Raw genomic sequence first — 14,563 nt, 5'->3', positions numbered from 1 at the left:
TCTTTTGCCGCAGAACCTACGGTGAGCGTTGTCCCAGGAGCCTTCGGAAACAGCGGACATTTCGGCCAGGACCCTTACGATCTTCCAAAAAACAGCCACATTCCGTGTCACTATGACTTGCTACCGGTTCGAGATAGCCCTACGTCCTCTACGAAGGAGGTCGGCAGCGAATGACTCCAGCAGCGGGACTCTCGAGGAGGACAGCGGCGTGGTTCATGCCCCTTCCTCTAATGTACCTTCTTATTTGGCTCCTAGTCTGTCCAGTAAAAAATTGCTGTACATTAACCAGGAATCTCAAGATGAGGTTTGTATTGTATAAACAAGTGACAGATGGACAGACGTCACATTGGGGATATTCTGATTAGCTTTTTTTTGTGGCACTTAATTTTATAGAGACAGGTATGCAACACATTTACACTGTAATATGTTGGCTTAAAAATATTAGTTTGTAGATCAGTTCTGGCAATAGAAACTCCCATTTCAGCTACTTTAAATATGGACTCCATGTTTGTATTTTACTTTGTTAGGGTAGAAGTCCCAGGACAGTGCAGTTTACCAAATGCCACTTCATAAAGGGGATATGACTTACTGATATGTAGAAGAAAAACTATTGTCAAACATTACCTTCTATTCTTATCTTTAGCTGAGACATTAAGCAAAAAGATCTGATGGAGCATAGCAAAGCCCAGCACTGCTGCTGTTTGGGAAATCCATCATCAGATTTTTGTCTGTCACTAGTTATGGGGATACCTTTCTTAGGTAGATTCGAAGATGCTGAAAGCATCGTATACTTCAGAATTACATGATGCTTCCAGACTGGGTACTCCAGGCTCAGCACCAGTCCTCAGCAAATCATTTGCTACATTTCAACTCATATGTTGCAGTTCTGACCACTACTTCTGCCATACACAACTAATAATCCGTAACATATCAGTAACTACTTCATAAAATATGTAAAATAAATCTGTTTATTTTTGTCAACATGGACTGAGTGTGAAAGACAAAGATGATGAATACTGTAAATCTGAAGTGCAAGGAAAGATTTAAATTTTAGAAACAGGTAGTAGTACAGACTGTAACATAGGGTAAAAGTAGTAAAATGTCTTTTTTTTCTTCCTTAGAAACAACTAAGCAATCTCTGTGCATATTTGCTAAAATTGCACCTTTTATTTTTTTTATAGTTAATGTAGGGAAAAAGTATGCTTAAGCTGGTCTTTTGCATTGCTAATAATGTGACACATGTACCCCATTCTTCATTAACTTGTATCTCCATTTTTAAACTGTGCATCTATGTTTCTAGTGATCTAGCTTATAACAGCAAAATATTTTACTATGTGTCTTTTTTTTTTTTTTTTTACCTTTTCTTGTTTGTTTGTTTTCTTATTTTGCCAGCTGGGCTTTATTTTGTCTGGTTAAGGAGCCCTCTGACAAGAGAGGGGGAAGATTTAAGTAAGGCATAATGTAATACTAACGTCTGTCAGAGGTGGTTAGCTAATACATAATAGCTTATATTAGTGAATTAATTGGGAAAAAAAATGCAAGGTGCTTTTGTTGAGGATAACAACTGAGGAGCAAAAGGAAAGGAAAGAGCAGACTCCCTCTTTAAAGTTTAGCTCATTCTGTTGATGGAGCTGATCCTTCCAAGAGGCTCCTTTATTTCCTATGGAGTCAGTTGAGACCTGTGCAATTCAGAGGAAATGAAATTTGCCAAGGAATTCATCTCTTGACACAAAATTGTGCACCAAAAAATAGCAGCCCCTGAATAATGGCCGTTCTCTTTCAGTGGGAGATTACCTTTAGAAACTTAAGAAGGATAGCCTAAGCTGTGGCAGCGTGGGTTCCACAGCTGTAAGGACATGATCCTGTCTGCCACCACACTTGTCGCACAACTCCGCAGCCTTTTCCACCTTGCCCAGGAGCAACCCTGCTGCTTGCCATAGGAGGTTATCCCAAGGCCTGGTGCATCCCTGACTGATGGGGAAAGGATGTGGGAAATTGCATTGTATGGGATATAGCGGGAAGCATAAAGCCCTGTTAGTCCTTCTCTCAGTGTGCCCTGGGGTTGCATATCAAAACTGGGAGGTACTGTATAATGCAAAGGGCAGGCCATATGTCAACATCTGGTGCACGAGCTCTCCAGCTCAGTACAGGGAGTTCCACAACAGTTCTTTTATCTGAAAGTCTGGATTGCAGTACAGTCTGAGACAAAGGATTATCGCTGTTGTTGTGATGGTATTGATATATTCCTGGGAAGATGAGACCCAGTTCAACCTTTGGCATACTAACTGCAGCACAGAGAATCAACTATGAGAAAACCTTAAAACCCAAACCCTTCTCATTTGAAAAAGGATCACAGGGCTGAAATGGAAATACAGTGTACTTTGCATTCATTTTATGTCATTAAAGTGGTTAGAAATGAGAGTGCTGCATCTGAAGACGTTGTTGTGGGTATGCTCAAGGCTGAAAACATATGTGGCTGTATGAAGTGCCCCTTAATGTTTTTTGTTCCTGAAGAACATGAGCAGTGAATGCTTTACAATTCCTTGGGCAATCCTTGCACATCCATAGGTAGCTGTTTGATCAGCTTTGGACTTGCAATTACAGAAATTACCTAAGTTTTCAAAAAGCAACCGCCATTTAATCCCTCCTTAAGACAAAGTATGGACTGGGTTTGTGTGCACATAGGTACATGTAGTGCTACTGATATATACATGTGTTTGTACTGTGTGAGATGGACTTTGAAATAAAACCTTTCTTCTCTGATGCCGTGAAGAGAAAATGCTCTACTTCTCTACTTAGCAATTGTGGACTCACCAAAAAAAAAAAAAAAAAATCTAAAAATCTTGCTCTCCAGAAAAAATTTCCAATAATTTGGAGATGACTAGGTCAAGTATTCTACATAATAAACATTTTTTTGCTTTCTTTTGTTTTAATATGTATACACATCAGTGAAGAGCTGAATAAATGATCTTTAATTTGTTTGAAAATTTCCAGTAGGTCACATCCTCAAGTGATATATTTATGAGAACAAGTAAGTTTCTCATAATTTCACCTAGTACATACATTTGAATAAATACACAACCAAATTCTGCCCTCTATACATGGGTACAACTCCTGCTGTGTAGTCAGCATAAGGAATGTCAGCATATATCAGTGCTGTATTTGCAGGACATCTAGGTACAGTAAAAGATGTGTGAATTTACTTTGTGGATGATCACTGATAGATGCTCACAGAAAATAATTCCCTGCCGGGATAGTAGAGTCTTGTTGAATGGTGTCTTTGCATCATTTGAGAGAGGAAGAAAGCACATGGGCCTTGAGTTAGACATTCCTCTATCCTGTGGGGGCCGTAGGGTGGCTTCTTTTGGAATAAACTCCGCTGTCACCTCAGCAGAGACTCACAACTCAGACCTCATGACCATCACGTAGTCCTTTTTGCAAACCCTAGCAGGCTCTTCAAAGAACTAAGGCACTTCCCAACATGCACAGTACTTTCTGGTACCAACTTAATAAATAACCAATGTAGTAATTCAGTAATCATCACCTACACAGAGAATTGTTTTTATCACTGCTATGATTGGAAAGAGACTCCTTATGTCTCTTTATGTTCAATTAACAATAGTGAGGAATACAGCATTTAAAACTGAGATAGCTATCCCCTAACAAAATAACAGTTTAGTAAAATGCAAGGAAAAAATCAGCATAAAGTCAATCGCTGACTTTATGTAGGGAGCATAAACCCTGAACTTTTAAATGTTTGAACTTATAAATAACATAGGCATATTAATTCTCATCGCTTAGAAGCATAATGAACCTCAAGGCTCTTTATCAAAGATTTGGTTTTAATCACAAGACACTGCTACACCTAAAATTTGTCCACATCTTTATGTGCCATTAATCTGAATTGTAGATGTGCCTGCAGGCTACAGGAGGGAAGCAGATTTTGTTGTGCTCTTGCTCGAGTTTTCTGCTGAGACAATCTGCAAAGTCAAGTTAATACCGAAGTAACGTTAGAATTTAAAAAAAAATCAAAATTGGGGAATGTGTTACTTAAAATGCTTGGATTTTCAAAGGACTGTGACTAAAATTGGATTCTTGATTAGATACGTTTCCAGAAAACAATCCCAACACTGCAGTGGTAAAATCCTGACTGAAGAATACAGAGCTAATTTTGACAAAAATGCTTTATATTAAAGAATGTACGTATATATATAGTAGTTTAAATGATTGAAAGTGAATGGGTGTGTGTTTATTAATTACAGGGAATCTTGCCATGTTTGGTACATTTACACTAGTGCTAGAGCACTGGACCTAACTCTTATATTTTCAGTTTTCTAGCCCACGAAACCTCACTTTGATATGATTGAATTGTAATATATTTTTAAAAGGAAACCTACCAGGTATGTCTGACTTTTTTTTCTTAGTTGTAACAAAGAAGTGTTTTGTTGTTAAAATATTTTTGTTTTCCAAAGATGACTGATGTACATCATCTTGACCTTCACTACCATTTATTTCACTTCACATACTTGTAGGTTAATGTAATAAACTTTCTAATGAAAGATGGAAGATGCTTTTCTTTTTTTTTTTTTTCCTCCATTCTCTCAGGATGCATTGGAAATATAAAGAGTGTTTTCTTTGCACAAACACTGTACTAGGAAGTAATGTATGTTACTTTCCTTTTTCTAAAAAGTAAGAACTTTGAGGTAACCTCTGAAAAATTAAAGCTCATTTTGGATTGGCATCTGCTGAGCTTTTGACTACTGTCAGGTCCAGCAGCATTTAGTTCCTTAGTCTGGGAAATTCCTGTCAGAAAATAGTGAAAAAGAATTTTTGAGAGTTCATGGCTGCACTCCTGAGAAAGATGGGGAGCTGAGTTTTCAAAAGCAAGGCATTTCTCTCTTTTTTTTTTTTTTTTTTTTTTTGTGGGATAACAGCAGCATTGGACTGACCATTAAAAAGCTAGTTTAAAAAAAAAAAAAAAAGAAAAAAAAAGTACAAACATGGAGGAAAAAGCAGATAATATATAGTCATTTCTGTTCTGTCAGTTTGACACATCTCATACGGACCTGAAGCACTTGCTATAGATAAATGGTGTGGGAAACCATTCTTTACTATTGCAATTTGCTGAGGAGTGAGAGATTTGGCATAAAGTACTAACAAAGTCTGCTACATCCCACAAAGGATTCCTTGGGACTTAATTAATTACTTTATGCCCTTAAGCACAGAAGTAGTAGCCTAGTTAGCATGACATACAGTCTAAGAAGCATGTCCTAGGGGTGTGAGTAATTACGTACAGCTTACATTACAGTCTGCCTATGAAGGGAAATGAACAAACTGAGGGAGCTACTGAGGGAGGTTAGCAGGATAGTTTAGGTTTCAACAAACCTCATTGCCTTATTTCATATATTTTGATGTTACAAACTTATAGATATTTTATTTACACTATCTTTCCAGTTGCTTGTTGTAGAAATCGTCAGTTTCTTTGGCCTTTGTGCTTTATTTTAATAAGGCACTCTTAAAGAAATCTAGAACATCATTATTTTTTGATTACAAGTCTCCACTACCACAAATGCTCTAAGAATAGTATGATATGCATCTTAAGTGATGACCCAGGTCTGTCAGGCTACTCTTGGCTGATCCTTGATGATCTGACCTCCAACGAAAGACTTGTTAACCAAACTTTATAAAATACACTGATCAGTCCAGTGGGAACTCCACAAGGAGCATCACTGTTCCAAGCCAATGAGGATGGGAGCCATTTGACACCGGGAGTGAAGGAAATAATGTCAACCCCCCAGCAGTCTGCAGTGACAGTCTACCGCACAAAACCAAGGCAGACAACACAACCATCAGTCAAGTGCTCTTCTGGCTCCCTTCATCTTCTTGCTTTGGGAGGTAAGGCGATGCCTCAGTCTCTCCCAGATGTGCTGGGAGGTGGGTTGTCAAAGGTATCCCAGCTCCTCTCCTCCTCCTGCTCTGGATATGGGGACGGGACCAGGCACACCCTGCCTGCTCACTGGGAGGACAGCAGGAAACCCTGGCATCCTACATGGAGAAATGGGAGGCCACGCGGGACGGAGCGTGGTAGTGCTTCGGTCATTCCTTCAGCGGTGTATCTGCTTTTCTGACCAGCACCGTTATCTCTCTGAGCACTTCATCCAGAGTGGCACTTACCTTTTGAATTTTCTGTTTCCCATAAAATACCTGGACCATACCAAAGCATTGCCTTTGGAGCAAATCAAAGAAAAAGAATGATTTATTGAAGAGGTGGAGGGGAAAAGATGTTTCCTGAACCATTTAATTGGTAGTTGTCCTTGGGTAGGGTTTGTGTTACATGCTTTATAGAGTTAATCAAAACCATTTTTTCTTGTGTTCATGACATAATTTTATAATGGAAATGACAAGACTTATGAAGATAAGTTCCCAAGCATGGGAGTAAACCCCCCCCCCCCCAAAAAAAAAAATGAATGAAGCGAATTTGAGAGTTATATTCTTAAATGCCAGAAATTGCTTCAAGGACATGCTGTTAATGAAGCTGGTCACCGAAGAGCTGGCACAACAACACATTTAGGGCAATAAAAAAATAGGAATGTTTTGTGAAGAACGTACTGTGCAAAGTCTTGATTTACAAAATCATTTTCTTCATTCATCTCATTGGTGGCATGATGAATTCAGGCAAGTTTTTGGTCAGTTTATACCTAACCTTAGAGCAATCACAAAACATGTTGAAAAATGATGGGCATCTCTTCCATTTAGGCTAAAGGAGGGAATAATTAAATGGTCTTTTATTTAGCGATTAGCTAAAATACTGGCAAGTTTCAGCCAAAGACAAGGGCGAATTCAACTCCGTGGCTCTTGATGGACTGGCCTTCTGCCAAGGGAGTGCGGGGGCAAGGGAGACAACAAGAAAAGCAGCTTGGACACATGAGGTGGTAACAAAAGTGCCAATAGTTAATTCCTCAGATCAAAAAGGAGAGCCAGTTCTCAGGAGCAGAGTGAAACGTGAGGTCAGGCTTTGAACTGAGGGGCAGAAAAGTGACTCTTGGATCTCTGCGTTTGCTACAGGAATTTCCGTGTAGAATGCGTAACAAAGACCTCTTTGCTGCATCCTCTGCTCCGCTTGACAGCCACTCACACCAAAAAAAAGGGGGGGCGGGAGGGGGAGGGTAATTATTAAAGAAGTAAGTAAAACTTAGTTCCACTGATGGAAGTTGCTAGTTTTTCATTACTGAACCAAGATGGAGCAAGTAACAGTGACTGCTACAGAAACAAAAAGCATCGCAAGACGAGAGTTTCATTTGGTTCAGGGGTTCCGGGTTCCTCGGAGTTTTTGCCGCTGGCAGTTCAGTAATTTTTTTATTATTATTATTCATTGAGGAACCTCCCTATTGCACTAAAAGCTGACTAAAACCGACGTTTTTCTGCGCTGTGTACAAGCGAACGCTACAGCACCCACCCCGGCACCGCTGCCGGGGCCCGCTCATGCGCAGCTCGGGGCCGCGGCAGGCCCAGCGCCCCGGCCGCCATGTCGAGGCGTTCCCAAAGCCCCGGGACGCGGGACGGGCAGGGGGCGGGAACGGGGCGGAACCCGCCGCCCCGCCCGCCGGGGCCGCCCCGCCCGCCGGGGCCGCCCGCGAACGTGGCACTGGGGGCGCCCCGCGCGCCGCCGCCATCTTGGGGGCAGGCAGCGAGGCGCCACGCGGCGCCTCCCGCCCCTTCCCGCGCCGCCCCGGGGCCCCGCGGCCGCAGGTGCGCGGCGCGGCGCGGTGGGGCGGGCGGCAGACGTGGCAGCGCGCGGCGCCGCTGCGGCCGCTGGGAGCCGTAGTCCGCCCGGCGCCTCATTCATCGCGGCGGAGCGCCGGGAGCGGCTCCGCGGCCAGGCGAGCGCGGCCGGCGGGGGGACGGGGCTCGGCGGGAGGCGGCGGTTGGGGGCCGCGCCGGGCGCCGGCGGGGCCGTTGCTTGAGCGTTGTTGGCCGTTGAGGCCGGGCTGCGTTGTGTCCGGGGGGACAGCGGAGCCCAGAGCGGCAGTGGGGCCGCGGCGCCGGCTCGTGGGCCCCGCGCGGGCGCCCCTCGCACGCGGCGCCTGGCCGGGACCCCGCCGCGCTCGTGGGTCCCGCGTGGCGCCGGCCTGGCCGCGGCGGCACCCGGGGCCTGCGGGCGCGAGGCCTCCCCGGGTCCTTACGGACCATCGGGGCGTTACGGGAGTGGTTGGCCCTTGATTTATAGAAATTTAACCAAATTATTCCAACTGATTTTTTTCGGGAGGGGGGGAAGGGCAGGGAAGAGGAGGAGAGGAGGAAGAAAACCTGGAGGTGCCGAAGCTGTTGGCCGTTTCGTCACTTGCAGTGGTTTAGCTGTTGCTGCCTGTAGGGTGTGTGCGGTGCTGCTTCATAGGTGGTGTTAGCTGTGCGCTGAAGCAGTGGTCCCTTCACTGTGGTCGTGAGGCGACTGGGACAAAGAGGTCCATGGAGCCCGCTCACCTTTCTGGTGCTGCCCAGTAAAGGGTTGGGAACAGCTGAGCAAGTCCCGAGGCTTGGCTGTGGTACCAGGAAAAAAAAATATTGGAAACAAAATACTTCCCAGACTAGGAAGCTTTTAGAAATGTGAAAGTGACTAATTTGTATATCCCTTAAAATACTAATTTCTCTCTGTGCGTGTTATCTCTAAGCTATAATATCTCTGATTGCCCTCCTTCGAGAAAAGAGTACCTCTTGCTGATAAGACTGTTTTTTGGCCTTTCCTGGTACTGTCATTGATCTGAGGCCAAGCTGGTAGAAATACCTTTAAAAAGTTGTGTTGTCAACTTCAACTAACATCAGTTGTGCTATGAAAATAGAGCTCTCACTTTATTTTACTCCTCTTTAAGGCTTTGGACTTCGGAACAAGTCGCCAGGTGATGAAACCAGTGATGTGTGTATGTTCTTTGGCTTCAGTGAGGCTGTGTGGGATGTCTCTACATTTAACAGTCAACAAACTGAAAAAACTTTTATCCTCCATTTTGCTCTCTGTTGTTCTAAAGTGGAGCAAACCCACTTGGGGATTTTTTCAGTTGAAACTTGTCTTTTAAGCCTCTCCTAAGGGCCTCTTATTACTGGGCATTCATTTTCTCTCTGACTTATCTCCTGGTCACTTCCAAGAAGTTTGTGACTATGGATCTATCTCAGAGTTACTGTGACCTAGGATACTACGTTTCATTTGGAGTGGGTGCCACTTTGGGAATGGTTCCTGACAGTTGGTTTGTTCTGGTAAATAAATACATGATTGCTGTTTGGTCTGGCAAGCTCCCAGCTTGTGTTTAGTCATTACCAGAGTGTGTAAGCAGTGCTTTCTTTTGTGCTTCTGTTTAATTTAGTTATGCCTGTTATGATGAAAAATAAGAAGTTTAACAGCACTTTATTTATTTTTATTTTCACTCTGTCCTGTCCATTTCCTTCTCTTTCTGTTCGAACAACAATTTTTCCTCTTTCACAGAATCACAAAACGGTGGAGGTTGGAAGGGACCTCTAGAGGTCCAGCCCCACTTTTCCAGCAGGGACACCTAGAGCACGTGGCACAGGGTCACATCTCCAGAGAAGGAGACTCCACAGCCTCTCTGGGCAGCCTGTTCCAGGGCTCTGTCACCCACAGAGGAGATAAATTATTCCTCAAATGGAAATGGAACTTCCTGTGTTTCAGTTTATACCTGTGACCTCTTGTCACTGGCCACCACCAAGAAGAGTTTGTCCCCATCTTCTTTGCATTCTCCGCTCGGGTATTTACGTGTATTAATCAGATCCTCTCAGCCTTCTCTAGGCTAAACAGGCCCAGTTCACTTAGTCTTTCCTCATATGATAGGTGCTCCACCCCCTTAATCATCTTTGCTGCTCTTCAGGGCTCCTAAGTTTATCATGAGTTTTTATTAAGAGGAATTACTTTGAAATTTGCTGTTCTTCATTTGTAAGCTTCTTGTTAACTGTCAATTTCTATATTTTAGAGTAATAACCTGAAGAATGCTTTTAAAGTATGGTTATAGCATTGAGATTATTGCAAACTATTAGAGCAATTTTAATCACATTAAGCTGAAAAGATGAAGAATTGCCAGTTCAGCCATTTAGTCTCTAAATCAAATTATCTTTTTTTGCTTTTTCCGCACTCTCTGTTTAAAATTTTCCAGTTTGAGCGTTAGCCTGTTTTTCTCTTTGGGCATACACAGGTTCCACTTTTGGGAGGTAGAATTGTGAGCGAAATTTGACTGATGAGAATTGTTAAAACATAGTTACCAGTGCAGCTTTGTGCATAGGGCATATTTCTTAGTTAATCGGAGGGTAAAACATGATTCCTAGTGCATCTGCGTTAGTACTGATGTAGATTTTTTGCCAGCTAACTTATGGGAGGCTGGCAGAATTCATTTTTCTCATCCTTAAAGGATTATTTTAAAGGTGAAAAATTGTTTGGAATGTGCTTTTTCTTTTATTCTGTATACCATACCCCTTAATCTAAGCATAAAATAAGATTTTCTGTGAGATTTCTTTAAAACCCATGAAGTGAATTTCTGATCACAAATCAGAAGATGGCAGTACTGCTCTATTTTTCATCTAATTGTACATGCTTGTTTTTACCTCACATTTTCAGTCCTTTTAAGTTTATTTAGTTGAGGTTTTTCTAGGTGGTGACGAGAGACTGTGGTTTTCTTGTTTTTTGTTTGTTTGTTTTGTGTGTGTCTGTGTGTAAGTCAGTTTTACAGCTGAATCTATTACATTAAATGGCAGTATTTGTTTGAAAATCTTGTGAACATGAAGTCACATGCATAATTAGATGAAAAGGGGAGGAAATAACTAAGGATTTGGAATGTTTCACATTAACAAGATTTTTTTTTTTTATGTAGCAGATTTGTAGCATGGCTTGCAGTACTGAACAGTGTTTTGCAGTAAGTTAGAAGCAACAAAACCCCTGTTTTATATAAAAGCAGAAACTCTTATTTTACCTTTCTATAAGAACTTAAGGAATTCCAGGATTTAAGAGTGAAGTTTAATTTTCAGTGTCTAGTGGCTACTAATTATGTGTTTGTGGCTCCCGTAGTAAGAACAATAAACTCTGTAGGATGCAGTCATTAAAAAGACAGGCCAACTTCAAGCATGCAGTAAGGATTTGGAGGGTGATTTTAATTGAGATATTCCTCCCCTGCAATAAGTCCTTCTCTAAGGATCCTCATTGGAAACTTTGTTGTGGGCAGGGTAGTTCTAAGGTTTGCTTGCTCTCATCCTGGTTTTTCCCACATTTATGCTCCCCAATATCTCACATATAACTGGAGTTGGGTAGCTCACTCAGGTTTAAGTGCTAACCCATGTAGCTGCAGAACTAGCTTTAATGGTATATAATGTTGACTTATTTTGATATGGTAAGGCTCTTAGCTTTCAACCAAATTAATTGTACTCTTGGCTTTACTTGCCTGTGTTTCCCTCTCCCATGCCTTGTCTTTCTCCTTAAGTTTTTAGACATGCTTTTCTGATCATGCAGAACATGCAAACTGCAGATTTCTTGTTTAGAGAATTCTGTATTTAGAAACCTGTTATTACCATGGGGTCAATGCTGGTTCCTGCCATCTCATAACTTTCCAGGGTGTTTGGTGTCTGAAGTTTCTCAAATTTTTTTTTTCTGTATCTGTAATTTGCTATGCCTAGTGTATTGTTTGTTTGTTTTATCAAAACTGCTTAAAGAGGTGCAAAAGAGCATCCTGGGGTAGGAGGGAATGCAGGAATAGGAGCTCATCAAAAATGTGAGAACACCCTCTTTGGGGATGGAAGAAGGCTGAGAAAGGGAGGAAAATATCACAGACTTGTGTCATCATATGTTCGTATTTAGAGAGAAAAGGAATCTGTGAGCAGTTCTACGTGAAGGGTAGGAAGAGGTCTTCCTTTCCCTAGCTTGTGGGGAAAAGCAAATGTTGGACAGTTTGTGAAAGGGAAAGTGGTGTGTTAGGGTTAAATGGCTAAATGAAAGACAGCAGCAAGACCACATGCCCTTTGGACTGGGCACCATTCTGAATGTTCCCAGCTTCCTGGGCAGCACTGCCACGTACCCAGAGCTGCGAGTCCAAGAGAACGGAAATAGGCGCTGCAGTGGCCGGGATTCCCCTCTCGAACTGCCACATCCTGGGCGGTCTGCACTCGCAGATGGTGGAGATGGTTGCTTTCCCATAGAAGCTTGCAAATGAGAGGGCATTTTAGGATCTCAGAGTTTTGCAAAGTTGGTTTGGTGGTGCTGTATCTACTTAATATTCTTCTGTTAAAGGCAAATGAGAAAAGGAACTGCAAAGTCTAGCAGCACTTCTACTTGCCCATGCTTTTCCAGATGTATTGTGGGAGTGGGGAGGACAGCATGCTTGGTGTAGAAGCAGGCCACAACTTCTAATTGCTTTAGGAAACTTTGAAAAAAAAACTCTATGGAATTTTTGGAAAGCAGTTCCTCGGAGCCTTTTTGGCCATTCCACGTGGACGCAGTATTTATTTTAACAAGCAAGCACCCATCAGCAGCTTTTAATCATCGCATTAGCTGAAGTCAAGCAACAGATTACAGAGCCTCAATAAAATAAAATGTTCCTAGCGGTTTTTGGTCGCTGATGACTTCAGTTGCACAATGGAAAATTCTTTCCTGCTTTGCAGTGTACAGTTTGAAGAAAAATGACTTTAGAAATGCTTTTATAGGGGAATGTAAACTCATGTAATTTAATTTAATTTAAAAAGACAATCTTATCATTACAAATTCTTCCGCTTAGTAAAGTTTAACAGAAAACTAAGTGCAGTTCATTTCTAGCGGAAAATAAGACTGATGTGCAAACCCTGAAAGGACAATCCATTCCCTCTGAGGTAATTACTGACCCTTCCTTCCATCCTGTTTGAAGGGAAACTTAAATTGAATTTAAGAGGTTCTCGCAACCTAAAATCTGTCATAGAGCTGTTGTAGAGCTTCCAGGAAAGGTACAGCACATAAACTGCATCTTCATGGGGCTGGACTCAAACACTTTATTTTGAATCATTTCTACAAATTATGCTTGCCATAGGGATTAGAATTTCATTCTATGTGGTTTTGCTGAGAAGTTTTGTAACTAAACAATTTACTAAATGTAATTAATAGTGACATCCTACTGTTTGCCTCTTTCCGTGTAGTAACAACAGTATGAATTCTCCCTTCCCTCCCCACCAGATTAAACTTAAATTGTACGTGTGTTTGTTCTAATGCACGTTCTAAATGCATTAGAACAACAGCAACAACAGAAGCCTTGGTCATGATTATTTTTATCAGAAAGGAAAAACACTGTAATTTTGTAAGTGGTGGATTTTTTTATATGCACATGGGTATTTTTACCCAGAACATTAGATAAGCCTTTTCCTCTTTGAATTGTTAAAGGAATAAGCTGACATAATGGATATTGTGGGAAATGTTTATTGAGCCTTTCTGTTTTTTGTACATGTAATTATTTTATGTTGTGTTTTACTAGAATGCCATGAAGAATTGTTACTTCAGAGCAGAGTCTACCTCACTGCTGTCCTGTTTATGAGTTTTGGGAGAAGGCAGGATGTTTTTTGTTTGCTGCCTCTACATTTAAGAATAAAAATCTCCAGGTGTTCATGAGAGAAATACTTCATTTTTCCCCCCCTTTTTTTTCACCCACATCTTTATAAATATATACATTTATTTAATGATCATATACCCTTACGTATTTAGAACCGGTAGGTTTTTAAGGTTTTCTCTTAGATGTTAGGATACTGCTACTGTAATGTGGCCTGCAAGATAAAACCTGAATTTTTAATTTGGTTTAATACTTAGACTGTCACCAGGCTAGGAAGCTATTTGGGTTTTATAGGTTTTGTCTTTATGGAAGATTTGAACAAGCTTAATTCGCTCCATGTGATATTCTTAGTCCTTTATGTTAAACAAGTTTCAGTGCAACTTTAATTTCAGTTGTTTTTATTGTGACATTTCTGGGAATTGCTATAGTAGGCCTAAAAGTGCTGCTTCTTTTGGATAGGCAAGGTCATAGTTAAAGGTGAGGTCAGAGTCGGGATGCCTGGAGTGGTTCCCAGCTGTGCTGCTGGGACTATTTGTGATACTGGGTGAGGTGCTCAGGTCGAAGGTGCGATATCCCGGCGCGTCTGGTGAAACGGTAGAGCCTTAGAAGTCTGCGGCTTCCTGGATAGCAGAGCTGATGCTGTGGCTCCCTGATGCCAGGAGGGGGCGGCTCTGGTCCTTCTTGCCTGTTGTCACACTTGTATGCTTTCACACCTTGGCTCCAAAAATATAATCAGCAATCACGTTGCTATAGTTCACTACTGCAACAAAATACTACCTGGTTATTAGATTTTTTTTCCTTAAAGTGCAATGGATTTAATAAGTTTTATTTACTTCTCTAGTGTGCTCATCTAAGTATCAAAATATATTAGTAACTGAGTGTGTGCAGTAGAATTTTTAAAAGGAGGCTTGGAATTTGAAATATTATCGTAGTGCTAAAAGTGAAGGAAAGAGGGAAGATACAGTGGAACTGAGACATATCATGCTTCAGGCCACTCAGATCTCTCTCTTTTA

At 41.7% G+C, this 14,563-nt stretch overlaps 1 protein-coding gene across 1 annotated transcript in view; it reads left to right on the top strand.

The window, feature by feature from the left end:
- MEGF10 (multiple EGF like domains 10) overlaps nucleotides 1-1,323 on the top strand; it is a 73,844-nt gene extending 72,521 nt beyond the window's left edge. Inside the window, exon 24 of the mRNA XM_010222928.2 lies at nucleotides 14-1,323. Within this exon, the coding sequence (XP_010221230.2) occupies nucleotides 14-174 (161 nt within the window). The 3' untranslated portion in view covers nucleotides 175-1,323. The remainder of the gene's footprint in view (nucleotides 1-13) is intronic.
- The last annotated feature ends 13,240 nt before the right edge of the window (nucleotides 1,324-14,563 follow it).

This window comes from Tinamus guttatus, unplaced genomic scaffold, assembly GCF_059628265.1.
Source record: "Tinamus guttatus ecotype Peru unplaced genomic scaffold, ASM5962826v1 Tinamus_guttatus_pri_ptg000199l, whole genome shotgun sequence".
NCBI lineage: Eukaryota > Metazoa > Chordata > Aves > Tinamiformes > Tinamidae > Tinamus > Tinamus guttatus.
The sequence above is the reverse complement of the archived record's forward strand: the minus strand, read 5'-3'. Positions and strand labels throughout refer to the sequence as shown.